Source organism: Hemicordylus capensis, chromosome 17, assembly GCF_027244095.1.
Source record: "Hemicordylus capensis ecotype Gifberg chromosome 17, rHemCap1.1.pri, whole genome shotgun sequence".
NCBI lineage: Eukaryota > Metazoa > Chordata > Lepidosauria > Squamata > Cordylidae > Hemicordylus > Hemicordylus capensis.
Genome location: NC_069673.1, coordinates 16,496,223 through 16,521,664, shown reverse-complemented (window position 1 = coordinate 16,521,664; position 25,442 = coordinate 16,496,223). Strand labels below are relative to the sequence as shown.

Sequence of the window (25,442 nt, the reverse complement as noted above, 5' to 3'; positions counted from 1 at the left end):
CCGATTTAAGCTTTAAAAACCTGTTTTGAAAAAACAAGCCAGTTAGTACTCAGCCTGGCTCCAGAACCCCTGGGGTGAGCTCCTGCCCTTTGCCTCTCAGCTGCTCTAGGCACTTCTAGGTGTGGGGTTTTGCTGGGGGCCAGCAAAGTCTGCTTTCAGAGAAGATGTCTGTGGAAGCAGGATCATGAGGCTGAAGGACTGGTTGAGTTTGTGAGGCCACGCTGCCCCAGTCTCCACGCTCTCGCCCACCCCCCCCCCCCGCCACTGGCCACGAAGCCAAAGTGAGGTCTCCCCACAGCTCAGAGGTGCTGCGTGGGTGTGGGGGGAGGGGCAGGCTGGAATTCCAGTGGCGAGGGGAAGGTGGCCTCCATTAAATTTCTTCTCCTGAGAAGCACAATTTGGAAGTCTCATTTGCCCCCAGACAGGAATCCTGCAACACGTTCTGCTTGCCAGCTTGTTGTAGTCCAGTTTTCCGCAGGCCTCGCTGAGGCTGTGGGAGGTGCAGAGGGAGGTGCCCAAGGAGAGGGGTGTGGCGGTGGACATGCAGCTAGGATGGGCTGCTGGCCCAGTTAGTCAGGCGGGGGCCGGCTTCCCTTGGCATTTCCTTTTGGGGTCCTGCGGAGCAGAGCTCCTCCTAGTGGCCACCTGCTGTTGCTGCAGGCACCTCCAAACAGGAGCAGAAGCCGCCCTGGGAGGCAATCCGTGGGGAGCGGTTCACGCTGGGGGCCATTGGCACGGCGGCTCAACTCCTTGGTGGAAGAGGACCAGCCAGCAACAGGCAGAAAGGTTTCCTCTACCCACCTCCTGCAGTGTTTTGTGAGCCCTTGCATTGCTTGAAGGAGCAGAAAGAGGCAGGCTTCCGGGGGCAGCGTGTGCATCCTCCTGCATCAAGCAGCCCTCTGCTCTTAGAATTGTACTTGGCATTTCTGCAGAGCTGGGGTGTTTGGGAGACCTTGTGGGGCACTTTCCACTTGGTGGAGCTGAGGCTTGTGGCCAGGCTTTCCAGCCCTGGCAGTAGCTAGCCACAGCAGCAGCAGCAGCAGCAGCTCTTGGATCTGGCCACTGGATGGAGCCAGGCGGCCCCAGCTGCAACTTTGGGAGCTTGTTCTCAGCCTCTGCTGCTGCTGCTTGGGGCCTTTCCAGGGCCTACCAGCTGAGCAAAAGTGGCTGTGTACAGGGGAGCCTACAAACAGGGCCTGCTGTGTGCCTCTTTCCTCCACGGGCTGAGCCCAAATTTCCCCACAGCCTCTGCGAAGCAACTGGGCATACTTTCTGCTCTCCAGATGCTGGTTTCGTCTTCACTTTTTTGCCTCCTCGCTTCAGGGATGGTGCTGACTGCTTTTTACCATTGTTTAAAGCACTGCCGGTGCATTTGGACAATTTAGTTTGTCCAGCACCAGTTTGCAAAAGTGCTCCAGGGTGGGGCATATGTGGCATCACAGACTCTGGCCAGTCAGTGCTGTGCTGGCAGATCCAGCTGCCCCTTGCGCAGCGCCCAGGGTGGGGGCTCCCAGAGCAGGCGCCCCCCCCCAGTATGTGCTTTGTGGAGAGAGGATCGCAGAAGGTGCTCTGCAAGCAGGAAGGAACTGTGTGCAGGGGAAATGCTGCCTATCCGCAGGGCCTGCCTGGCCATGCTCCTTCCAGTTGGGGGTCACATCTATGGCCATGAAGGTGGAAGGGAGGCCAGTTCAGTACTGCCAGCAAAGAATGGTGGGAACCACCCCTGTTCCGTCGGAGCGTACATTTCCAGAGGGCTGAGGGAGCTGTGTGTCTTCGCGGGCGGAGGCGGCGGGGAGGCAGCATCTCTCCCGCCCGCTCCAGTGGGCTTAGCAGCTCTGGGGCACTGTGTCTCCTGTGCTGGCCAGTGACGTAGCCAGGAAGTCCCTCTGCGGCTGCTGAGGGTGCTCTTGTGTTTCTTTCAGCCATCCGAGAAGACGGCATGCCTGGAGGCCGGAACAAGAGCATCGGGCCTGTCCAGGTGAGTCCAGGCGTCTGGGAGTGTCGACCGACCCTCTCCCCGGCACAGGTGCCGCCCTTCTGTCCTGCCGAGCGCTATGTAAATCTTCCTGGGAACTGAGGCAATTTCTGAAGTTGTGTGAGCGGGGCACCGAGCAAACGTCTGGCTGATGGATGGGCCAGCTTGCCTGAGATGTCTTGTGAAAGGCCGGGTAATTCAGCCCAACAGCTCCTGCCAGGCAAGTGAGAAATGTTGGCTGCCGGAGGGGAGGAAGGAGCCTTCAGAGGCTTCCTTGTCATGCAGCAGCAGCCGCAGCGAAATAGCCCCCCACCGCCCCCCTGCAACAGCCTTGCCGTGGCGGACACACCAAGTCTCTGCTGCAGTTCCCATCTACTAGGCAGTGGCCAGATTTCCGGGGAGCCTGGAATAGCACTAGTTGTCGCCTCTTGGTTACTCACACTCACAGCAGCATCTTGCTGAATGGCTTCCTCAGCAGTGGGGCGGCCGGGGGGGGGGCGGTCATCCTGGCCCTCCCTCCCTCCCTCCCTCCTTTCGCCCCCTGCCTTCGGGGCTAGCACGAAAGCCATAGAAGACCTCCTAGAGCTGTTCTGCCCTCTGTAAACGATTTCCGAGAGCCTTGTGCGTTTGGGGGACTGGAGGGCCAAGCCGTGACCAGAGCAAGCTGCTGGGGCTCGGAGAAGGAGGGGGGTCCCTGCCCTCAGCCATGCCCCAAGCCGGGCTCCCCTTGCTGAGCGCCAAGGGCCCTGCCACAGCGGGCTCTCCCCCCGGAGGGCTGGTCCTGGAGGGTCAGCCTGGCCACCCTGCTTGGCTTTGCGGGTGGGGGGAGGCAGAGCGGCATCCAGCACTGGTGGGGCTTCTGCTTCCTTCTGCCAGATCTCCGAGGAAGAGATTGAGCGGATCATGTCTGGGCAGGAGTTCGAAGGGGAGGCCAACCTCTTCTGGAGCAACAACGGGGACAGTGACAACAGCTCCCCTGGCAATGGGGTCTCCGAGAGCAACCAGCCCTCCCCGGTTTCGACTCCCTCTTCAAGGTGGGACTCGGGGGTGGGGGGCACTTGAGCCCTCCGCACCTGGTATTCATCGGAGGTTTCTGGCTTTGCTGGGTTACGCTGCTTGTCTCAGTGGGGGAGTGGGGGGGGGCTGCTTACTGAGCCGCTTTGACTAGAGTGGCCCCCCACCAGTCAAGGTCCCCCCACCCCATTTTGTCTCTCACCGCTGCCTTGCCTTTTCCAGTAGGTCAGTGGAGCTGAACGGATTTACTGCACTCAGGGACCAGTTCATCGGGACGCCGGTGTCTGCACACTACCAGTACCTCCCGCACCTTCTGAGCTGCCCGGCTCACTCCGCTCTGCTGCCTGCCCAGCCCCGGAGCCTCGACCCCCAGACCCACGGCCTCCTCATCAGCCAGCTCGTCTCCGCGGAGGACATGGAGCCCCTGGGCACCCCGATGCTGATCGAAGACGGGTGAGAGCCCTCTGCTCCTGCCCCCACCCCCCCGGCTGGAGGCCTTTGAGCCTGGCAGGGCAAGGGCGGCAGCTCCATCCTCCTGGGAGGGCGGCTGCAAGTGCAGCGCTGCTGGCCTGAGATGCAGGCCCAAGGGAGGGGCAGCAGCAGCAGCTCCTCTGGGTCTGATTGGGGCAGGCAGCATTTGCTCCCCCGGCAGGGGGGTGGGGTGGGGGGCTCGCCTTGGGCCCAGGGGCGCAAGGGATGCAGCTCAGCCCTGGCCACGGCAGGGCGCTCTGCGCTCTCCTCCTCCACTGGGGAGCAGGCCTGCCAGTCAGGAGAGCTGGTCTGCTGGTAGCAAGCAGGACTGGTCCCCTGAGCTAAGCAGGGTCTGCCCCGGCTGCATTTGAATGGGAGTCTAGGAGTGTGAGTTCTGCAAGAGATTCCCCTCCTCAGGGGATGGAGCCGCTGCTCTGGGAAGAGCATCTAGGTTCCAGGTTCCCTCCAAGAGAGGGCTGCGAGAGGCTCCTGCCTGCAACCTGGGAGAAGCTGCTGCCAGTCTGTGAAGACAAGGCTGAGCGAGATGGACCCAGGCTCTGACTCGGTAGACGGCAGCTTCCTGTGTTCCTTGCTGTCGCCACTGGGGGGCAGCGCTGCCACCCACTGCGGCAGCAGAAGAGGGGAGTCTCCCTCTGGCCTCCTCCGCTGCCTGCCTGCAGGGCTCTTCTGCATCTCACAGCGGCCCCTTCCCCCTGGCAGGTACAAAGTGACCCAGGCGGAGCTTTTTGCGCTGCTCTGTCGGCTGGCGGACGAGCTGCTCTTCCGGCAGATCGCCTGGATCAAGAAGCTGCCGTTCTTCTGCGAACTTTCCATCAAGGACTACACCTGCCTCCTGAGCTCCACCTGGCAGGAGCTGATCCTCCTCTCCTCTCTCACCGTCTACAGCAAGCAGATCTTTGGGGATCTGGCGGACGTGACTTCCAAGTACTCTCCCTCGGAGGAGGAGCTGCACAGGTGACCAGTCCCTCCTCTGTCGATAGGAGCGCGGCTCTGATGCTGCAGCCTGCTCTCCGTTGGCTTCCTAATGATCCCCGGCATGGCGTCCCCCCACTGGGCACCTGACAGGGCTTCTCTTCCGACGGGAGGCCTCCAGCTCCTGGGGTCACCCCAGGATCCTCCCTCTTGTCGCTGCTGCTGCTGCTGCTGCTGCTGCTGATGCACAGCCAGGGCCACCCCAGGAAGCAGAAGGGCTGTTGCTTGCCTCGTGAAGAGAGCCCGTCCCTGTGTCCAACGGAGCGCCTTGGCGGGGCTGGGGGGTTGGCTGATGGCCCCCTGCTGCTGCTGCTGCCGCCTTGACCTGTGGCAATTCCAGCTGCTTGGGAACTCCTTTTCTCTCTCTCTCTCCCCGTAAATCAAGTCTTGTCGGTGCTCTTCCCCTTCCCCTCTGCGTGTGCCTCTGTAACCCTGCACCAAATTTATAGCATCTTTTCCGTCTAATCAGCCTCTTATCGGGAGCTTTATTTAATGCCAGATTGTTACACCAGCCGCAGGCCGGCTCTGGGGGGCCTCTCATGAGTTCTGCTGTTTTCGGATGTGGCTCAGCTCACAAAGCGCCAGCCGACTCTTCGTTGCAGGGGAGGGGAAAACCCGCCTCCATCTCTGCAGCAGCCAGGGAATCTGCCGCAAAGGCCCCTTGGGCCCGACCGCTCGTGGTGCTCACAAGGGTCTTGAGTGGAGCAGCCTCTCGGCTGGAGGATCTCCCTCTTCTAGTGGCGGGAGGAAGGACCTTCGGCCTTGGATTCTGCTCATCCAAAAGGGAGCTTCCATCGCATCCCAAGCTGCTTTCCTGAGGAGCTGGCCTGCAGTTGAGGCCACGTGGATTTTTCTCCTGGGATGCTGAGCTCCACCCCAGCCTTTTGCAAATAACTTGGAAGAAGCATGTGCTGGGAGGAGGGGCTGGATGACAGGCCTCCCCCGCTGCCCTTGGAGAGGCTTGTGGTAGGGATGGGCATGGATCCGGTTCCGTGCACTCCCGGGAGGGCGGCTTTAAGGGACAGGGAAGGACCTTCCTCCCTGCCCCGCCTCTCCCCCGCCCTCGGGTGCTCGCCCAAACTCCATGGACGCGGGGCTGAAGAGTCCCCACTTGCAGCCCCTTTCAGCGTCGTGACGCTCATGTCTGATGCACGTGCGATGCGGTCCCTTAAAGCCAAGCCAAGCCCCCCCACCACCCTTCGAATCAGCTCAGATGCCGGAACTTTGAACCAGTTCCGCACTCTAGAAAAGGAGCGCTGAACCGGTTCTGTGCACATCCCCAGCTTGCAGAGGGCGGTGGAAGGCAGGCTGCCAGTTGAGATGTGGTTTCACAGCAGGCTGCAAGACCGAGCCAAAGACCTGGGAGGCTGCACACTGCTGAGTCAGGGAGACCTTGACTTGAGATCTCCCACAGTGGGGTCTTCCTGTAATCTCACGCAGAGCAGCGGGAAGAGCAGCGGCTCACCGAGCACCAAATGACCACCGTTGGCCTTCTCCGCTTGGCCAGGAAGCTTCTGAGGGGCTGGGTTCCCTCTGGGAGGCTTCCTGCTGCCTGGCGAAGGGTCCTCGGCCATCTGAAAGGGCTCTGCCCCCACAGGGCAGCCGCCTGGATTAATTCAGAGCAAGCTCGTGGGACCCTTCTGGATTGACCTCATTGAAGGCCAAGGAAGTGAGGCTGGGCAGGTAGCCATGGGTCTGAGGAGGCAGATGGTGGCACGGCCGAGGATGGTGGATGGCGTCGGGCTGCATCTGTGCCCCACCTGTCCCTCCCAGGCAAAGCGAGTGCAGCCCTGCCGCCTCCTCCTTGGGCAGGGGTCCGAAGCTGACAGCCCCACCACTCCTTCCATTCAGACATTCTGCCCTGACCCAGACCTGGCTGGCCGGAGTTTGAAGCCCTGCTGGGGGGCTTTCCCATGTCCGTCCTCTGTGCCTGGCAGGATCCCTGCCTGCCTTGCCTCAGGGAGCCAGAGAGCCCGGGGCCCTGGGGGTGGCAGCATCCCCCCCCCCGCCCCCAGCACTCTTCTCTGCTGCCTGCTGCTCCCCCACAGCCGGGCTCAAGGCAGTCGCAGGGAGCTGGAGGGAGGCCCATATCCGGTGGGGAGGATCTGCCCCTCTTGCCTTGGTGCTTGTGAGTGAAGAGCTCTGAAGGGGCTCTGTGGGCAGCTTCCCAGGGGCTTGGCTGACCCAGAGCCCCCGTCTCTTTCAGGTTCAGTGAGGAGGCGATGGAAGTGATGGAGCGGCTGATCTACCTGTACCGCAAGTTCAGCCAGCTGAAAGTCAGCAATGAGGAGTACGCATGCATGAAAGCCATCAACTTCCTCAATCAAGGTGAGCCTGGCCCCTGCCTGCCTGCCTGCCTGCCCCCTCTCCGGGACCCCTGGGCTCCCTCGAGTGTGGTCCTCCAAGCTAGGGCAGGCCTGGCCAAACCATGTCCCTCGTTCTCGGCTCACGGACCTGGGATCAGCCATTTGAGAGGCAGCCAGGAAGGGAGCTAGCAGCTGCTCGCCGGGGAGAGCTCTGGGCACTCCAGGTTGCCCCAGGAAGAAATAGCCACGAGACCAAGGAGAGACCTGCCCTTGGCAATGGGCCCGCCGACTTCCCAGTGCATGTGTTGAACGAGGTGGCTGCACTGAGCTGCTGGCTGGCGGCAGGGAGCAGGGGAGTTCTCCACTTCTTCCACCCACCCACCCACCCCTGCAGCCTTTCTGCTCATGGGTCTGCAGAGGCTGGCCTGTGGGGCTGGGCAGTGGGGACTCCAGGTGGCAAAGAGCGGCTCTTCCCTCCTCCGCAAGCCTGGAGAAGGGAGAGGGAGTCCAACGCGGCCTCCTGCCTTGCTCTCTCTCCCTCGCCCCGGAGCTCCTCGGCCTCTCTCCAGACACCGCCCGCCCCCCAGCCCTGCACACGTGGCGTGGGTCAGACGGCAGAGCCGGCTCTGGACGCAGGAAGAGGCCTTGCCAGTGGCAGAAGCCCTCCAGTGTCTCAGGCTCCATTGCCAGGGCTGCCTGGAAATGCTGCTTGCGGGGCGGGGGGGGGGCAGCCCTGGGAGTCCTCCCCTGCCCATTGCTGCGTGCCTCTCCCTGCCCCGCACCCCCCACCATGGTTTGGGTTGGGGGCCAGGCCCAGACTCAGCTGGGCAGCTGCTTCTCCTCCTCCGCCCAGATATCCGGGGCCTGACCAACGCGTCTCCACTGGAGCAGCTGAACAAGCGCTACTGGTACGTCTGCCAGGACTTCATGGAGTTCAAATACCCGCATCAGCCCGGCCGCTTCCCAGACCTGATGATGTGTCTGCCGGAGATCCGCTACATCGCAGGTGAGGCCGCTGCAGAGCCCACTTGCTGGTCTGGCTCTCTTCCGCTGCGCGGCCCCCGTGGGGCGGTCCTTGTTCCCCGCTTGAGATCCAGAGCAGCCCAGAGGCTCCTGTTGCCTGGAGAGGTGAAGGCGGCCGTGGGTGGCCCTCCGGGGGGCCGGCCAGCCTGCTTGCCTGCTGTGCCTCTCCCCTGGGGGAGAGGGAGCTTCCTCCAGCGCCCTCCCAGAAGGGTCTCCCCAGTGGCTGGGGCCAAGGAACAGGTGGCTGCAGTTGCCCACAGCAACTGGCCCTCTCCAGCCTCAGGTGGCGGCGGCGGCGGCTGCCCTGGTGTTTCTTTTTGGCCTGTGAGCCCTCTGGGGACAGGGAGCCCCTTGATGATGATGATTCTCTCTCTGCGAGGACCACGTGGAGGATTTTTCCATTGAAAAGCAGTAGAGAGGTGGGGGTGGGTGGGTGGGAGGGCAGCGGGTGGTGATGTCCCAGGAAGGCTCCCAGATGCTTGCAAGCAGCAAAACTGTCACCACATTGTAAAGCCAAGAGAGAGCAACAGAATCGGCCCCACTCCTTGGCCTCCGGCTTCTCCAGCTGAGACCCCTCGCCACCACTCTAGCCGGTGTCACTCCTAGCCTGGCCCGCCCCTCCTCTCCTGCCTTCAGGAAATGTCCTCTGGCCAAAACCCCCTCCAGGGAACCTTTTTCTCTCCCACGGCTATGCAGTCTTCATTGTGTTCAGTGGACCCTCCTAGAGAGAAAAGCGGGATGCAGTCCGTGGGCCAGGCAGTCCCAGTGGAATATGGCGGGAGTTGGGAGGAGCAGGGCCGGGTGTGTGCGTGCGCGTGCTTGGGACTCTGGCTGTGTAGCAGTGATGGCAGCTCCGCCTGTGCTTGCCTCTTCCTCTTCCTCCTCCTCCTCCTCCTCCGCAGGGAAACTGGTGAACGTCCCGCTGGAGCAGCTGCCCCTCCTCTTCAAGGCAGTTCTGCATTCCTGCAAGGCCAGCCTGAGCAAGGAGTGAGAAGCCCCCTCCCGTCTCCCCCCTCCCTCCGGCAAGAGGAGGAGGGGGGAGCCCCCACCGCCGAGGCAGCCAGGAAGAAGGGCTGTGGGTAGCCTTGCCACGCGTTGCCCTGCTGCAGCAAGGAGTCCTTGGCGTTTCCTTTTTTTACTTCTTTCCTATACTATTTATTTCACGACAGAGTTGAATGTATGATCTTCAACGCAGCGCACGGCGTTCTGTCCCAATGCAGCCGACGCAGTTTACAGAATGTGAAGATGTGTGTTCCAGTGTGTAGGGTTAGATCTTTTGTACTGGGGCGGGGGGTGGGGGGCGGGGGCCAATGACTACGACTACCTCAAGGAGGAGAAGGTGCTGAACCCCACCGGCTCTTCCCGTGGGCTGCACCCCAAGCATCCCTCCTGGCAGGCCAGCGGCTGCTCCTCCCTGGAGACGTGCCAAGCCCCCGGTGCTCTCTGCCCCCTTGGCGGCCCCTTCAGCTTGCTTGGGGGCGCCAGACCGAGCAGCCCAAAGTCTCCCCATGTGCAGGACTGCAAGGAGAAGGACTCGGCTGCCGAGCGGGTGGCCTGGCCTGGCCTCTCGGAAGCTCCTTGGGAGTGTCTGGGGATGGGTGGGGGGGGGGCGCAGAGTGACAGCCTGCCCTAGAGACACCTGGGGGGGGAGCTATTGCGCAGGCCTTTAGAACCAAAAAAGCAACCACCGGAAGCTCTTTGCAAAGAGGAACGAGCAGCCCCTTCTGGACTCCGTCCTCCTCCCCTGCCCTCTTTCCACTCACACAGACGCGCCCCCCCCCCCCCGTCCAGGGGCCCGCGGTACGAGGGCGGCAGGGTTGAGTTCCGTGACTTGCAGACTCCTGCAGTTGAGTCTGTCTGGTCTGTCCAAGAAGCCCCCTCCTCCAGTGGTGGGGCCCATTGCGCCTTTGCCCCCTAGCGGCCTTTTTGCATCCGGACACTTGGCACGTCTCTCGGGAGCACACGTAGCTTGGTCTGGGGGGTGCCAGCAGGTGGGGCCAGCTGCTGACTGGGAGCCCAACAGAACATGGGGCAGTGGCGGCCCAGCACAACATTGCCTGGTGGGCCTTGGCTGCCTTGGTTTGCGGGAGGGAGCTGGGAGGCTGGCCCATTCCCGTCCGGTGAGAGGGGCCAGGGCGGCAGCGCTTGGTGAACCCCCAGACTGGTGCTGGGGCCCCTTTGCTTCCTGTCGGTCCCAGTCACATTTTTCTCAGGAAGGCCCTGCTGCTGGGCTGCAAGACACCTCAGAGGGCAGGGACCCGAGCGTGTTCTCCGTCCACCCACCTGCGCCGAAACCCAGAAGGGCTGCCTGCCAGACGGTTGCTTTTATTTTAATTTTTGCAAAAAACCTGTCCACCATACTGGGATGATGAGTTCCCTTTTGGCTTGTGCGCATTCGTCAGGGAAACTTGCGTTGCACAAACTGACGGTTGAGCCATACTGTTTTCGATTGTGTTTCTCAGCTGTTCGGTCAGGGCTGGCTTCTGAATACTCCGATCCGTGGCCAGATGCGTCTCGCGGGGGGGCCTTCCCCACCCCTCTTCCAGCGGTGACTTGATTCCCAAGGGATGCATTGTGCCTGCCTGCTTTAGCAGCGGGAGCTGTGTGCGAGGGGCAGAGGCGGGCCCACTGATGGGTCCCTGGGTGAGACCGTTTCCCTCTGTGTTAGCAGCAGCCGCCGCCTCTATGGACAAATCCTCTGTTGGTGTCTGGGAGCAGAAGAGCCAGGCAGCATCCAGGCACAAGACAGAAGCTAATGTAGTGAGCCAGAAGGTAACGCGCTGGGGCTGCCATTAAGGCCTCCTGCAACCAAGTCTGCTAACGACTTGGGGGCTTGAAACAGGGTAAAGTGAATGTAATGCGTTGCGGACTCAGGTATTATGTGAAGAAAATAGGAACGTAGCTAGAGGCGTAGAGACCGTAGGTCACTCACTAGATGGATTTGTGGGTTTGGTTTGAAGGACACCCTACAAAGGTTGGAATTCTCTTTTTGTGCCATTCTTCACGCAGCGGCCGTTCAGCAGAGGGGCCGTCTCTTAATTTTGTGCTTGATGCTGGGGGTGGGGCTGACATCCATTATCTGTGGCTTCTCCCTCTGGGGGCACAGCAGGCCTCTCTGGCTTAGAAATTCCCACCAGCCCTAAGAGGCTTCTTCCCCACCACAATTCTGAGCTCATTTTTATCCCTAGCTTTGAAAAAGAGACTAGTCCACCCCCCGCACCCACACTCAGTCCCAGGAGAGTTGCTTCCACCATGCAAGGCCCCCAGAATGAGTGGCTTCTGCAGCATTGGGCCAGGAAGACCTTGGCCCCCGGAGGCACAGCCAGCCCCCTGAGCAGCAGGGAGGCGAGGTTCCCCTTTGACCCTTCAGTACGGTCCTTCAAATCAACCTTTTTTGTTGCTGTTTATAAACTTGAACTTCTTCCTAATCTTTCTAATATTTTTATTTCTAAAAGGAAAACAGTGGGGGGTGGGGGAGAACCCTCTCTTCTCCCTCCTGCCACCGTCTCTCCCTCCCAGGCTTGATCAAGAGACCAAATGGTGGCGTTTCCTCTATCTCAGGCTTCAAAGCGGCAATCAGCCCTGCCCGGGGAGGGGGGGCTAGAGGAAGGACGAAGCGGGTGTTTTTGCATTTGAGGTGACATGTGAATCGAGGGGATGCCCCAGCTGGTGTCAGTGGCGAGGGCGGCCTGGGGTCCTTCTGTGGGTTCTCTGTGCGCCAGTTTGCTGCGCACAGCAGCTCAGGGATATGTATTTAAAACTGAACCCAGAGAAAGACCGCCCTGCCCTTGCTGCCCCAGTGGGCTTCCTTTCCTGGCCGGCTTGGGGGCCTCTGCTCTCGGGGAACCTCTGGGTGGTCAAGGAGGCTGCCTGGCCCCCAATGGGCCTGTAGAGGAAACCTGCTGGCTGGATTCCCCGAGAAGCTCCCCGAAGCGGGCAAAACTTTACCTCCTCCACCAAGCCGCCTTTGCGTGTTTCTTTCCTATGTATGAAAATGTCTTGTACTAGTTGTTGATAACATTATTGACTCAATTTCCATAACAAAACTACCTCTTGTGTGACATCCTGTTTATCATCTCAAAGGAATTGTGTGAAAAACAAAGCATTTTTCTTTCTAAAAAATGCTTCCTCTTTCCATGTGTTTGAGTGAATATGCAGTGGGGAAAACATCTGGGGACTTTGGGTTGACCTCTCTCCAAATTTTGCACAGGCTCCCAGGTAGGGTGGTGGTGCTGGGCCCTTTGGGCACAGGGAGAGGTGACGGGGGGGGGGGCCTTGGAGGGCTAGTTTTCAACAGGAACTGGCTACACATTCCCACCCCAAATTTCCCCAGAGAAGGGCTGATCCATCTGACTCATCTTGAATTGCACAAGTGGGGGCTGCTGGCTATTCCAGCCCCTCAGAAGGGCTTGAGGGCTCTTGGCCACTCCAGGGCACAGCTGTAGAAGCCCCCTCCCTCTTGGCCAGCCTCTGGCTCCACCATTTCCTTGGGAGGGCTGAGTGGACCTGGTTCTTGGGTGCTCCCTCCTTGCCTTGATCCTTGATGTGTGCGCATGCTTGTGCACACACCCCACTCCAAAAGCCAGGCAGGTATTGTAGAGCAGATCCTCCATATTTGGCAGCTGGGGGGTGGGTGTATAGCAGGGGGTGTGTGCCATCTGCAAGCATCCCCGGGGGCTGTACTAAGCCTTGGCAAATGCAGCTGGGCTGCCTCATTCCCCTTGGCCTGCATGCCTTCTGTGGGGTGAACCATGAGCGCCACAGGTCCTGTGCACACCCACCAGCTCTTGGGCCCCTCTCTGCTGCCTGGGTCATTTCGGGCTCTTCAGCAGGCATGTGGGGAAAGGGTGGCCATTCCTTGACCAAGCCAATTAAAATGCATTTTTCCCACGATTCCTTGTAACAAATCAGGGAAGCAGGGTGTCACCGCAACATAACAAGTCGTGAATGTTTTAGCTGTTATGTTTCTAACCTGCTTGGAGCTGGAGCGCTGGGCAGGCCGCACGGCAGGGCTTGCTGGTCCCTCTGCCCGTGGGGGGTGGGCCGTTGCTCTCGCGGTGCTCTGACCAAATGAATGTTGACCTGGCAGCGCCTCTTGCATCTGGCTGCCTCCACTCGCAGGCTCCACTCTGTGACTTGACTACCTGTGGAAATGTGCCCAATAAGTGTTAAGCGCATGTTTAGCAAGTGTTAGATATTTGAACAAATAAATGTGAATGGTTCTGCACTGCTTGGCTCACTGTGCCTTCCTTCCACCCCTGCACCACTTTCAGGTGGGCCAGGGGCATAGGGACAGAGGAAGCTGCCATCTACTGAGTCAGACCCTTGGTCTCTCTCGCTCAGTATTGTCTGCACAGACTGGCAGCGGCTTCTCCAAGGTCCTAGTCCACCTTGTTCTGTGTCAGTGGGTGGCGCTCCAGGCCCAGGGGAGTGTGTGGCTGGTCAGCTTCGCAGGCAGGCAGAGTGTGTGGTGTTCCCTTGATGTGCAAGGGAGAGGGAGCGGGTAGACTGGGTGTGTGTGTGTGTGTGTGTGTGTGTGTGTGTGTGTGTGTGTGTGGAGAAAGCCTCCTTGCCTTGGGTCTGCTGCACATCCCTGCAACTGTGAGGAATGGCGGCCGGCAGCAGATGAAATCGGCACCTTGTTGTGTGAGGGTGTGAACGGAAGAGATTCTTTAGCCCCTGAAAGGTTTGCCTCCTGCTTTCATAGCTGCTGCGCAGCAAGAAATAATCATCATGAAAATCCCAACAAGCAAACAAGCCCAAGTGAAGAGCAGCCTTGACCAGTGCGCCACAGAGGGAGACGAGGAATCAATTAAAGATCTCTTGTGTCGGATGAGAGCGGCAAGCCAGTGTGGCGGGGAGGGTGGCTTTGTACATTTAGATTTCTATACATCCTGGAGTGCATACATTAGGCCCATTCAGCTGGGAGTGAGCTGTGCTGCCACAAAAGGCGGGTGTGTTGTGTGTGTGCGCACATGGACACACGCCTGCCACGCAAAGATGGCAGCAGCAGCATTGCCCAAGTGAGCAGCTGCGCCCCACCTGCCCTGGACTCTCCTTGCTGCCTCTGCCTCTGCCTCACACACACACACACACACCCCCGGGGCTGGCTTCCTTGGCTGTGGTTTGAGCACCAACAACGTGCAGCCATGAATCTCCAGGGGGATGTGCACCGACCTCCTCACCCCACCACGTCCCCTGCTCTTGGGGGCTGGACAGCCCCTCTGCTTGTTGCTCTATGTGTTAGTCACAAACAGCCCAAGTCTGCAGTGGCCATTTCCCGCCTGCCCGACATGGAGCATTTGGGCCAGCAGCAGAGGCAGCGGGGTGCAAGCAGAGCACGGAGGCTTTTGCTGCTGCTGCCGCCACCCTGGTCAGAGGCGGCTCCATGCCATCCCTTGCCCCAAGGCGGCGGCGGCAGCAGCAGCAGCCCCAGCCCACATGTCGCCTGGCCCCACCTGAGGCCACTTGGCTTGGGGCTTGTGGGCTGGGCAGGCATGCTGGGGCAAGGCCCCCTGTGTGGTGGGTGGCCCTTTTCTGACTCAGGGTCCTGGTCAGGGTTGTGGGCCTGAAGCCAAAACACAGCAGTCTTCTTCGGGGGGGGGGGCGGGCAATGCCCAGGGGGCAGGAGCAGCCTGGCTGCCCCCAGTGCCAAACCGGCTCGCTGCTTCCTCCGTGGAAGTGCGATAGCAGAGCCAGATCTGCCCCAACACAGGCAGGTCTCTCAAACCGTTGGTTCCCCTGATGACAAGGTCCACATCAAAGCCATTGCCATGGAGATGCAGGTGATGACTGGGGGGGGTGTGTGTTCCCCAAATGAGCCACACAGCAAGTCCATGTGGCCAAAGGCTGCTCCAAGCCACGCCTGCCCTTCCTGGCCGAAACTCTCCTGCCTCTTTGGACACAGTGGAGGAGGTCCTATTTATTATTATTTATTACATTTATGAACCGCCCCATCCAGAGGCTCTGGGCGGTGTACAATAACTTTTAAAAAGACATAAAACTCATAATATAAAAACACTTCAAAAATGATTAAAACTATTTAGAACCAATTAAAATACACGAAGGTGCTTCATTTCTGTGAATCTGTCTGCCCCACTTCAAAATAACAGGCAACTGGCAAGGTGGGGAGCCGGCCACCTGAGTGGGCCCAGCCCCTCTGACCCTTCCAGCCAGTGGACTGAAGGGAGTTGTAGTCCAACAGGACCTGCTGCCCAGCCCTGCTGCTTTAAGCAAAGCGCCCCCACCCACCCACCCCCGCCGCATTTCCATGAGGTTCATCAGAAAAAGGCCCCGGGCAGTTGCAGCAGCCTGCCCCTCAGGAGGGACCATACGGCATGAGCCACGTTTTGCCAATCCAACATGGAGTTGGGGGCAATTTCCGTGGGGCCTTGAAACTTGAGGGGTCTGGCATAGCTCCTGCATCTTTCAGTGCCTCTGCCCTTCTCGCCTGGAATGCCAGAACAGTTATGTGGCTGCTTCTCTCCCTCACCTTCCCACAAAGCCTTTGGCACAACATTGTAATCCTCATTCTGCCCTGAAAAGGAGCTTAAGTGCCTGTGACTGAAACGAAGGCCTGTTTATCCCTGCCTCCCCACATCGCATTTTAAATTGTAAGCTCCTTGCAGCAGGGATTGATTGATTGATGCGTTCTTATTGCTCCATAAAGCACCACATGCATTCAAGGTGCTGATACATCCACCCACTCGCGCGATGGAAGGCTTCCCTTTTCCAGGGGCTTGATCTGGCTCGGTGGGCTGTCCTTCCCTCCACGGAGGGCCTGCTGCTTCAGGGCTGGAGCTGATTTCTTGGGCAGTCCTTGCTCTTTCGGGCTGCTTGAGATGTGGCAGAGGCAGCAGCAGCACGGAAGCGAGAACCATCCCCACTTGTCTTAATTTCCACCTCGGCCCCTCCAGCTAGAACTTTGCGTTGCTTTCATTGGGCTGGTGACAGCAGCTGTTGTGCTGGAGACCCTGGCCTGATAGTTTACTGCTGAAGGCCACCTGGGCTGTGATTCCCGGGCCGAGGGATGAACAAATCACACTGTCACCAGCGTCAGCCTCATTAACCTGATCTTTGGTGGAGCACCAAATGTCAACAGTGCCTGGAACATCCATTCTCGGGCCCAAGGACTCAACTTGAGGCGTTTGTCAGGCTGTTCTGTCACCAACTCATCCTCTGACCTTCACAGAGGGACTTTCAAGGAGAGACAGCCCCGGGGGGCATATTTCCCAGTAGGGTGGCCACCTGGCTAGTACTGTTCCTGGCCCAGTCCTATGTGGCCCAGGCTGTATAGCTGTTGGGAGGGGGGGTGGGGTGGGACCAGCAGGCCTCAGGTAGTACATGTGGGGCTGCAGGTTTAGGCTGGAAGGGAGATACATCCCAGCTAGCCCTTAGCAGCCCCCTGTTGACCCCCAGGTCAGGCTCCAGTGGACTTTGAAATTAGCTCCAGCTTATCTGTTCCATAAAAGGTCAAACAAACCAGAAGTTTTTAAAACTTACATCCCCCCTGGGGCCAGCACAAGCTCCTTCCATGAGCCAAAGCAGCTCTTGGGATGCCTGCCAGGATGAGGCACAGGGCTGCTGGTGCCCTACGGCGCACCCACTTTGTTCCCGGCTCAGGGTGGTCCCTGGATACAGGACTGTGAGCCCTGGCCACATCCAGCCTAGCCACGTGGGGGTGGGGGGTGCAGACACCCTATAGCAAGTGTTGGACAATGTGGGGACCTGGTCAAGTGGAGCATCCCTGCAGGTGGTAAGCAGAACTTTGCCACGTGTGCACACCCAGCTGGAAACCGGGGTGGGGTGGGGGGAGAGCAAGATGCTCCTCTCCCCGTGGATGGTCAGCATGCCTCCCCCTGCAGACGCACCTGGAGAGAAGCCCATCCTGCCTCTAAGGAGCTGCAGCCCCCAGCTGCGGGGGGAAACGAGGCGGCTGGTGGGACAGGCGAGGGCTCCTCACCGCGGGCAGCTGCCAAGAGAGAGCAAGGCCCAGCTGAGCCCAGCTCTGCAGCTGATGGGCCGCGTGGGCTCCCTGGGGCACAGGATCACCAGCATCAGCAAGGTGCAGGCCCTCTCTCGGCCCAAGGCTATGGCACCTGGAGGACGTGCGCAGCCTGTGCGTTATCGCCCCAAGGCGGCCCTGGAGTCAGGGACCCGGCCCTGGCAGGCGAGGCACAGCCCACCGTGTGGGCCACACCGGCTGCAGCCACGTTCCAGGAACGTGGCGGAGGCAAGAGGCTCAGCCCTGCTGCAGATAACCAAGAAAGGATGCAGATAAGCCTCTCTTGGGCTTTGTGAAGGATCAAGGCTGGAAGGGGTGGAGAAGGGATCCTGCCAAGCCTTCCTCACAAGGCTTCTCCTAGCTGCCTGCCTGCGTGCTGCTGAAAGAGCTTCGCTTGAGCTCAGCCAGGTCTCGGGTTCGACCCTAACCAGCTCTGCCACAGAATGTGTGGTGGTGAGCTCCCCTGAGCATATGCAGAGTGCATTTCCCACACACCACTGAGGTTCCAAGGCAGGGGTGTGGCCTCCACGCAGCCTCAAAGCCCATCGTCCGTGGGCGGAAGGGCCGTGCCTCCGTCACACCTGAAGCAGAGTCTGTGCCCCTCTAGGGTCCCACTCCCGGGACGGGCTAGAAGGGAGGAGAGGCGCCTCCCACTTCTGAAACGAAGGGGTCTGGAGGGGAGGGTTTGCCGTGAGGCCTTTTGCTGCAGGTGCTGCAGGGGGCGGTTTTACTACAAGCAGCCCCACCCAGAAGGTGACGGTTGCGGCTCTCCAGCAGTCCCTGCCCTTGCCAAGGCCTGCTGTCTGTCAATCCGTTAGGAAGAGCCAGAGGGGCCTGCTGCGCCTTTCACGGCAGCCCTAGACCCAACCACGCCAAGCAGCATCCCTGAGCTGCATGTGCAGAGTGCCATTCTCTCCACAAAGAGGCCCCACTTCAGCCCTCCCTGCCCCCTTCCTGGGAGGGCTCCTGGGTTGGAAGGGGGGGCTCTCAGGGGGGCTCCAGCAGCAGCAGCAGCAGCAGCAGCCCCTCTTGTCTGCCTTTGGAGCTGTTTGCTGAGGCCACCCCTTCTTGCTGCCGGGGGGCCCTTTTTTTCCATCCGGCTGGCCACCCAGCCAAGGCCTTGGGAAGAGGGAAAGCACTGAAGGTCGCAAAGGCTGCGCTTGCTGCCTGAAGCCCCCCGTTGGCCCAAAATAGCAGGCGGCTCCCAGCCCGGCCGAGGAAGTGGCCACTTTGCCCAGGAGCCAGCACAGCCATTGCACACGCTGCCAAGCAGCTGAGGCAGCCCTACCCCGCCCCGGCCAAGGCCTTGAACCCGCCAGAGATTTATTTCCCATGACATTGGCATCGGCTCCGAACATCTGGCATTCAGCTGATAATTGCCTGCGATGCTGCCGGAAGCCTCGCTCTCCCTGCTCCCTTCCCTTCCCCCTGCTGGCCGCTCACAACTCTCGGGGGTTGCACACACAGACCCGCGCCAAGTGAGGTCCTCCAGTGACGAACAGAAGACCCTCTGCACATTCACTCGGGCACTTTTCACACAAGCCAGGCGGAGCTGGAACGCAAAGCCCAGCCCAGCCCCCTGTGTGAATGCGGCCGGTCCCAGATGGCCAGGTGAGCCTTTTCTGGAGCAGAGCTCCAGGCACACTCGGGCCTTTGGACAAAGAGACTCCCATCCCATGGGCGCCCTGAGGGGCCCAAAGGGCCACCACAGCCAGGGCTGCAGCAAAGGCCATTTTGTCTCAGCGGCGGTGGGGGCCCAAAGGCTTCCCGGGGCCAGTAAGGCGTGTGCCTGCCCTGCTGAGTATGGCTTAGACGAGGGGTCCCCAGAAGTTGGACTACCGCTTCCATCACACACACACACACACACACACACACCCCACAACCATGGCCAGAGGCCTTTGGGCGCCATGGCTGGGGATGATGGGAGCAGGGGTCCAGCCACAGCTGGAGACCAGTGTTCCCTCTCAGGCGTGCGCTCCACGTTTCTGGATGTCCGCTCAGTTCATTTTCGGGCCCACTCTGCATGCACATGGTGCGTGCACACTGCCTGGATCCTGCCCCCCAGAACAAAACTCAGTCCACACACAGATGAACAAAAATTAGAGGGAGACCCGATGTTTGGAATCTCTAGCTTGGAGACGGGGGGGGGGGGCGGACATTCAGAGCGACTTCAGAAGTTATGGGGTGGGGGTGCTATAGTGGGGTTGAGCAGGAGAGCCCCTGCTTTGCACACAGAAGGTCCCAGTTCAGTCGCTGAGAGCAGCAGCAGCAGCACCTGCAGGTAGGCCTTGGGTTGACTCCTGCCTGAACCCCTGGGGAGCAGAGCAGCCGCTGCCAGTCAGGGTAGGGGAGACTGAATCCGATGGACCAAGGGCCTGGCTCAGGATGGGGGGGGGGCAGGCTGCTGTCCAGGTGGGAGTCAACCGCAGCCCCTCTCTTTCCACAGGTGGTGCTTGTGAACCTCCTCCCAGCATGATCTGGGCACAGATCGGCAAGGCACTGGTTGCTTAGCAACCCCAGTAGTGCTTGGGCCACGGGGAGAGGGCCCTGCGGTGGTCCCCAAGAGGCAGAGACAAAGGGCTGAGGAGAGAACAGGGCCACCAGTTGTGGCCAATCTCTGGGCTAGCAAAGATGTATCCTCCCACCCGCTACCAGGTTTGCCAGCACACCCTCTGCCGCTCTGCTGGGGGTCCCTTCCACAGCTCCACCGTCCCTGTTCCTCTGCCTGATCCCTACTCTGCCCCCCTTCTGGCTTGCCTCTGGACTCCTGGTTCCTCTTCCTCAGGGGCCTCCTTGCCCCATGGCCCCCGTTCGCCCCCAGAGGGCCTCGTAGCTCTAGGCCCCACCAGCGGTTCCCTACCTCCAGCCCAAGGGACCTTCCTTTCGCCGGGCTCACAGGAGCTTCCGTCCTTGTCCTCCTTGTCCGCGTTCCCTTGCAGTCCTGCCTCAGCACCAGAGAGGAGGGCCACCAGCATGCCATGGAGTCGCTCAGCAAATGGCTGGGGGGGGGGGAGAGAGAGAGCAGCCTGTCATTAGGCACACCAAGCCAAGCTCCCGGCGGGCACCAGCCAGTCCTCCCCACCTGCCCCCCCCCAAGTGCTGCTGGAGCCCAAAGCCACCCTCCCAGGGCTGTAAGCCAAGAAGCAACTGCTGGGGGGTACAGGGGGGAGGGCTCCTGCCTTCAGCAAGGAGTCAGTCCCAGGCAGATATGGGCGGGGGCTCAAGTGGGTCCAGGCTGGAGTGAGGAGGAGGAGGAGACAGGGCACAGATGGGACCCTGTTTAACACAAGGTCCTCTCGTGAGGGGCTGGCATTTACTCACAAGTAGCAGCCATGCAGAGCAGCAGTTGGCCTTAGGGCTCTAGCATGGAGGGAGGGGAGCTTTGACCCTTGACCACCCCCACCCCCGCCGTGGCTAGTTAACCCATCAAGTGCCATTTGCAAAGTGATCCTAATCTCAATGGCAGCCGGTCCTACGCACAGATTTTGTTTTATTTTATTTCTTTATTTAACATGTTCTATCCCGCTCTTCCTCCAAGGGGCCCAGAGCGGTGTACTACATACTTACGTGTCTCCTCACAACAACCCTGTGACGTAGGTTAGGCTCAGATACGTATATGAGGACATTTCGGCTCCTAGCCAAAGACACATTTCATCCCGTGGGCTCTACTTTGGCCCCCAGGAGGCTCAGCCCTGATCCAGCTTAGCGGGAAGGGCAGCCCTTCGTCTGTTTCCTCTGAATGCATGCAGGGTCTTGCATCCCTTCTGTCCAGCTTTCTCCTTAGCAATGTGCCTCCCCCACCTCAGGCATGGTTTTAAAGAGATCTGCTCTCGCAAAGAGCCAAGGGGGGCCCTGTTTAAAATCCCACAACAGCCAGGAACCCTCAAAGACTGAAGCAAACCACTGGCTCTCTGCCACTCAGCACCCCCACCCCACCCCCCAGGACACAGCCCTGACCTACACCTCTAGGCAGCTGCATGGCTTCCTGAGATCATGCACCTGGAGTGCTCAGGGACATCAGTGCCAAGCAGGATCACTCAAAGATAACACGGAGACCCTCACGTCTCAGTGGCCGCTTCTCCAGGAGATTTGGGGGTGGGGGCTTCCTAAGAGTCTGCTGTCCTCACCATGCCGGTGCCCTTGACATGGGTGATGGTGGCGGTGGCGGCAGCTCAGTTGGGCCAACCCAGAGTAAACTGAACTGGGGCCAGCCCACACCTCTCAAGAGTGCATGGGTGGGTGAGTGGGGCATCCCACTGCGGAAGGGGAGACCTCGTTAAGGCCCAGCAGGGCCGGGCCATAAATCAGGGCTGGTTCCTCTCCCTCCCTTCTTCCTCTAATGAGCCCCTTCTCGCGTCTGGCCAAGCAAGGCCCCCTCCCCAAGCACCCTTTAGCAAGCTTCCTTCAGCCGGTGCTTTATCTATGGCAAAGGTCCCACTTTATCTTCTCGGCTGCCACATTCTGGTGCTGGTTTATGAACACTGTTCTGTAGCTTCATTTTTTGTATGCAGTCACGTGGCCACGGGGAAAGCCAATGAGGCAACTACTCCGAGCCCATCTTGGCCACCATTGGGAGGCGTGGCGTGGCTAGGAGTCCGGCAAAGGCTACGGCTGGGGCTACGGGTGTGCCCACATTTGTGCCCTTGGATGAGAGAGCAGCCCCCACACAAACCCTCCCCATGTGGCTCCATCCGGATTAAGACCCGAGTCCGAGACCTGGCCGTTTGCCATTTCCACCCCTGGAATAACCAGCGAGAACTCCGCACTTTGTGGACACGCAGGAGAAAGGGACGCCTGCCAAGTAAGTGATTTGCAGTGGGCACCGCCAAGGTCACGGCTGCCACGGCTGCATTTCTGCCCACCACTGCTATCACCCCTGCTCTCTACTTTCAGGCACGGTGGGTCAGACTCATCTAGGGCACTGCAAGTCAACCTTCCCACTCGGCGGTATCCATGCACTGGTCACTCGTAAAACCGAAATCCCAGCACGTACTGAGCTGGGCTAGGAGGGTGGCCTTCTGCATGTCTGTTCCTTGCTTCCAGCAGCAAGTTTGCTTCTTGGCTAGGGGTTTGCAACTCCCCGGCAAGGCTAGAGGAGGAGAGACGGGGCTGGGATGAGCTGCCCAGCCCCTGTAGGCCACCACGCTTCCCTTCCCAAGAGCAGAATCTATTTGGGGCCGTGAGACCTGAGACAGTTCCGGCAGGATCCATCTCAGTATCAATCAGGGTTTAATCTGGACCAGGGCTCAGCTCTAGAACTTGCTCTTGGTGCCAGAGTTCCCTTCTGGAGTGAAACAAGAGGGCAGCTTTGCACAGGAGCAGAGGGCCACCTCCATTATGCTGGTGATAATCCTTGATGGTGATAATCACCATCAGCCCTTGCCCCTTCCACAGACATCTAAACAGCCACCAAGCATTTGGGTCTCCACTGGCTTTTGAGATGCTTCCTGTTTGCCCGGAGCTGCTGCCCCCCCTGCTTTAAAGATCTAACCCTGGGGCAGACGCAGAGTGCATTTTCCCTCATCCTGCACACATCTAGAAATTGGCTTTATTGTTGACTGATGCTATTGTGAACCAACTTGGTTATCTTTGACAGAAAAGCAGAATGACCCCTGCTAACTAGGCAAAGTAAAGTGTGCCGTCGAGTCGGTATCGACTCCTGGTGCCCACAGAGCCCTGTGGTTTTTCTTTGGTAGAATACAGGAGGGGGTTACCATGGCCTCCTCCCGCGCAGTGTGAGATGATGCCTTTCAGCATCTTCCTATATTGCTGCTGCCCGATAGAGGTGTTTCCCACAGTCTGGGAAACATATCGGCGGGGATTTGAACTGGCAACCTCTGGCTTGCTATTCAAGTCATTTCCCCGCTGCGCCATTAGGTGGCTTAACGAGGTAAAGAGGCACCTTTTCAATGTGGTGATTCTCTTTATTTAGCAGGGGGAGAGTAACTGGCCCTCTCCACCCCCAGCACAGGACCTCCAGTGACTGCTGCTGGTGTCTATCTGATGTCTCTTTTTAGATTGTGAGCCCTTTGGGGACAGGGAGCCATCTTTCTTTCTTTCTTATTTCTCTATGTAAACCGCTTTGGAAACTTTTGTGGGAAAGTGGCCTATAAATGGTGGTTGTTGACATATTTCACATTGGTCAATCTGGGGTTAGGAGACGGGGGCTTCCAGCTCCACCAGGTGTGTGGGGGGGCACTGCCACTGTGTGGACAAGCCCCTCACATCTCCCCACCTCTGTTTTAAAAAGGAAAGGAGAGAAGTGAGCCACCTGTGAATGGCCTAGAGGCATGGCTGGGGCAACAGGGCCCATGAGGGATGATGCAGGGGCTTGCTTCTGAAAGAGAGAGGTGTGCCGGGCCATGCCCACTCAGCCAGAAGCTGCCTGTGGCTCCTCTGGGGGCCCTCTGCACAGGCTCTGAGGCACCTTTGCCACGACTGCACATGGCCCAGGGATAGGCCCGGCACTCAGCTAGGTTCCAGAGCAGAGCTTGCTCCAAAGTGGCAGCTGAGAGGAAGCTGCCGGGATCGGAAGAGTCCCAGAGTTCAGGCCCCCTCCTCAGACTGTTCCCCTTTCCCCTCATCGGACCGGTCTGGCAAGGACTGGCTCTGGGTACTCGGTGCTGATGAGAAGGCATCTTGCATAGGCACTGAGTGCCGGACTAGGACCGGGGAGACCCGAGTTCCAATCCCCCTTCAGCCCTGAGACTTGCTGGGCGACTCTGGGCCAGTCCCTTCTCCCTCAGCCTCACCTACTTCACAGGGTGGTTGTTGTGAGGAGAAACTCAAGTCTGTAGTCCACCGCTCTGGGCTCCTTGGAGGAAGAGCAGGATATAAATGTCAAATAAACAAACAAACAAATAAATATGCTCAGAGGCACTCTCCTTCTGCACTGCCCCCCCCCCGCAGCCTGGGCCTGAGCCGCCATTTCCCTCCCAGTGGCGGCTGCTATTCTTGGCTCCCCAAGAGGAGGAGGAGGAGGAGCAGCCGGGGGGGGTCCCGGCAGCAGCAGGGAGGGAGGCGGAGGAGGCGGCTGCTTCCTGCCAGCCAGGCCAGGCCAGGCCCTGCATCCTGCTCCTTGCCAGGGGCCCTGTCCCAAGGAGGAAGGCGGCGCGGGGGGGGGGGGGGCTGAAGGGGGGGCCCTCCTCCTCCTCCTCCTCCCCCTCCTCACCTCAGGCCCCAGATAATGGGGGGGGGGGCGGTGCTGTGTGTATCTCGAGGCTTCCCCCCAGCACCTCCCCCACCAAAGTGGGCCTGGGATGCTTCTGTGGCCAGAACCTGAGGAGGTGGAAGTGGGCCATGGGGGGGGGACTGTGCCCCCCGCCCCACAGGGGGTCTTGGCCCCCCAGATCCCAAGGAGGGCCGCCTGGGGGGGCAGCTCTGGCGAAGCCCCCCGCCCCGACTGAAGGGCGGGAGAGTGTCTGAAGGGGGGAGGGGCGCTGGCCTGCCCGCCCGGCTGAGGCGGCGGCCTTTTCTCCTCAGGCGGGGGGGGAGGGGCGGAGGGGGGAGGGGCGAGGCGGCCCCCCCGAGGCGGGCGGAGATCCCTCCCCCCCCACCGCCCCGGGCGCCCCCCCCCCCCCCACCGCCCCCTTTACCTGGCGACCGTCCCTCCCGCCGGCCGCGCCCCTCCGCCTCCTCCGGGCCCGGCCGGGCGCTTCTCCTTCGTTCTCCTCCTTCCGGCTCCTCCTCCCGCCGCCGGCTCTCTGCACATGCTCAGGGGCCCCCTCCCCGGCCAGCCTCCGCCCCAGCAGAAGAGCGCCCCCTGCGGCCGGAGGAGGGAAGAGGCCCCCCAGCCCGGCCCCCGTCGCCGGGGCCGCGTGTCGTCCGGGCGGCGGCAGCAGCAGCAGGGCGGGAAAGAGGGCAGGAGGAGGAGGCCGCCGGGGGGGGGGGGCAGGAGGCGCCCCACGGGGGGGGCAGCCCCCTCCCCGCCACAGAGTGACCCCCGAGCGCGCGCGCAGGGCGGGGGCTGGTCCCTCCTCCTCCTCCTCCTCCCCCCCCCCTCAGGGCTCCTGCTGCAAGCGGGCCGGGGCAGAGGCCTGAGCAGGGCGAGGACCGAGCCGAGCCCCGCCAGGCCGCCTCTCCTGGGGTCGCCCCGACGCTGGCGCGGAGGGCGGGGCTGCTGGCCAGCCTCGCAGGGGCGTTGCTCTCCCCATGGAGCGGGTGGGTCCCCGGGCCCCGCTGCCCCCTCTTCATGACCCCCCTCACTCCGAGGGGCTGACCTCTCCGTGTCCGTGGGGAAGGCCGAGGGGCCCCCCGGCTTGTCAGTCAGCAAGGCCGAAGAGGAGGAGGGGGGTGGGGGTCTCCCGGTGGGGGGGTCTCCCAGCAGCAGCAGCAGCAGCCCCCCCCCACAGGGCCGGGCTGGGGGCCCTGAGAGGGCGTGGAGTGTCTGTGGGGAGGGCGCCGAGTCCTGAGCAGAAGGGGTCCTTGGGGGGGTGTTGGGGCGCCCCCCCATATGCCCGCCTGCCCGGTGCTGGCCAGTCCCAGCTGCAGGCGGGCCAGTGGCCAAGGGAGGCTTCTCCTCCGCCCGGCCGGTGCTTCAGGGGCCGCTTCCACCCCCGCCCCGGCGCATCGCTTCGGCCCGGGCTCCGGTCTGTCCTGCCCAGGGGGGGGTGGGGGTGGGGGTGGGGGGGGGGCTAAGCGCCCATGGCGCCCACCT

At 60.7% G+C, this 25,442-nt stretch overlaps 3 protein-coding genes across 10 annotated transcripts in view; 2 read left to right on the top strand and 1 right to left on the bottom strand.

The window, feature by feature from the left end:
• NR6A1 (nuclear receptor subfamily 6 group A member 1) overlaps window positions 1-13,009 on the top strand; it is a 46,167-nt gene extending 33,158 nt beyond the window's left edge. For 4 of the 5 annotated variants that reach the window (XM_053282139.1, XM_053282143.1, XM_053282144.1 and 1 more), the window contains 7 exons: window positions 1,923-1,978; window positions 2,852-3,009; window positions 3,212-3,442; window positions 4,181-4,435; window positions 6,660-6,781; window positions 7,613-7,765; window positions 8,685-13,009. In XM_053282139.1, the coding sequence (XP_053138114.1) occupies window positions 1,923-1,978; window positions 2,852-3,009; window positions 3,212-3,442; window positions 4,181-4,435; window positions 6,660-6,781; window positions 7,613-7,765; window positions 8,685-8,773 (1,064 nt within the window). In that variant the 3' untranslated portion in view covers window positions 8,774-13,009. The remainder of the gene's footprint in view (window positions 1-1,922; window positions 1,979-2,851; window positions 3,010-3,211; window positions 3,443-4,180; window positions 4,436-6,659; window positions 6,782-7,612; window positions 7,766-8,684) is intronic. The other variant, XM_053282140.1, reaches the window with a different exon arrangement.
• LOC128339055 (translation initiation factor IF-2-like) lies at window positions 10,088-25,238 on the bottom strand. The gene is made up of 4 exons (XM_053282522.1): window positions 24,382-25,238; window positions 19,647-19,785; window positions 12,755-12,926; window positions 10,088-10,465 (listed from the first exon to the last, which is right to left on the bottom strand). Exons 1-4 carry the CDS (start codon window positions 25,236-25,238, stop codon window positions 10,113-10,115), a joined length of 1,521 nt encoding a protein of 506 aa, XP_053138497.1. The 3' UTR covers window positions 10,088-10,112.
• NR5A1 (nuclear receptor subfamily 5 group A member 1) overlaps window positions 19,335-25,442 on the top strand; it is a 32,345-nt gene continuing 26,237 nt past the window's right edge. Inside the window, exon 1 of one of the 4 annotated variants that reach the window (XM_053282149.1) lies at window positions 19,335-19,441. The gene's annotated coding sequence lies outside the window, so the exon portion shown is untranslated. The other 3 variants (XM_053282145.1, XM_053282146.1, XM_053282148.1) reach the window with 3 other exon arrangements.

What these genes read in the sequence shown, in the direction of transcription:
- LOC128339055 (XM_053282522.1), bottom strand. Translation starts at nt 25,238, where the DNA reads ATGGGGGGGCGCCCCAACACCCCCCCAAGGACCCCTTCTGCTCAGGAC. An exon ending in GAAGGTCCCTTGGGCTGGAG is followed by an intron (nt 12,927 to 19,646) that starts GTAGGGAACCGC and finishes ACATTTCCACAG; the next exon opens with GTAGTCAAGTCACAGAGTGG. An exon ending in AGCGCTCCAGCTCCAAGCAG is followed by an intron (nt 10,466 to 12,754) that starts GTTAGAAACATA and finishes ATTTGTCCATAG; the next exon opens with AGGCGGCGGCTGCTGCTAAC.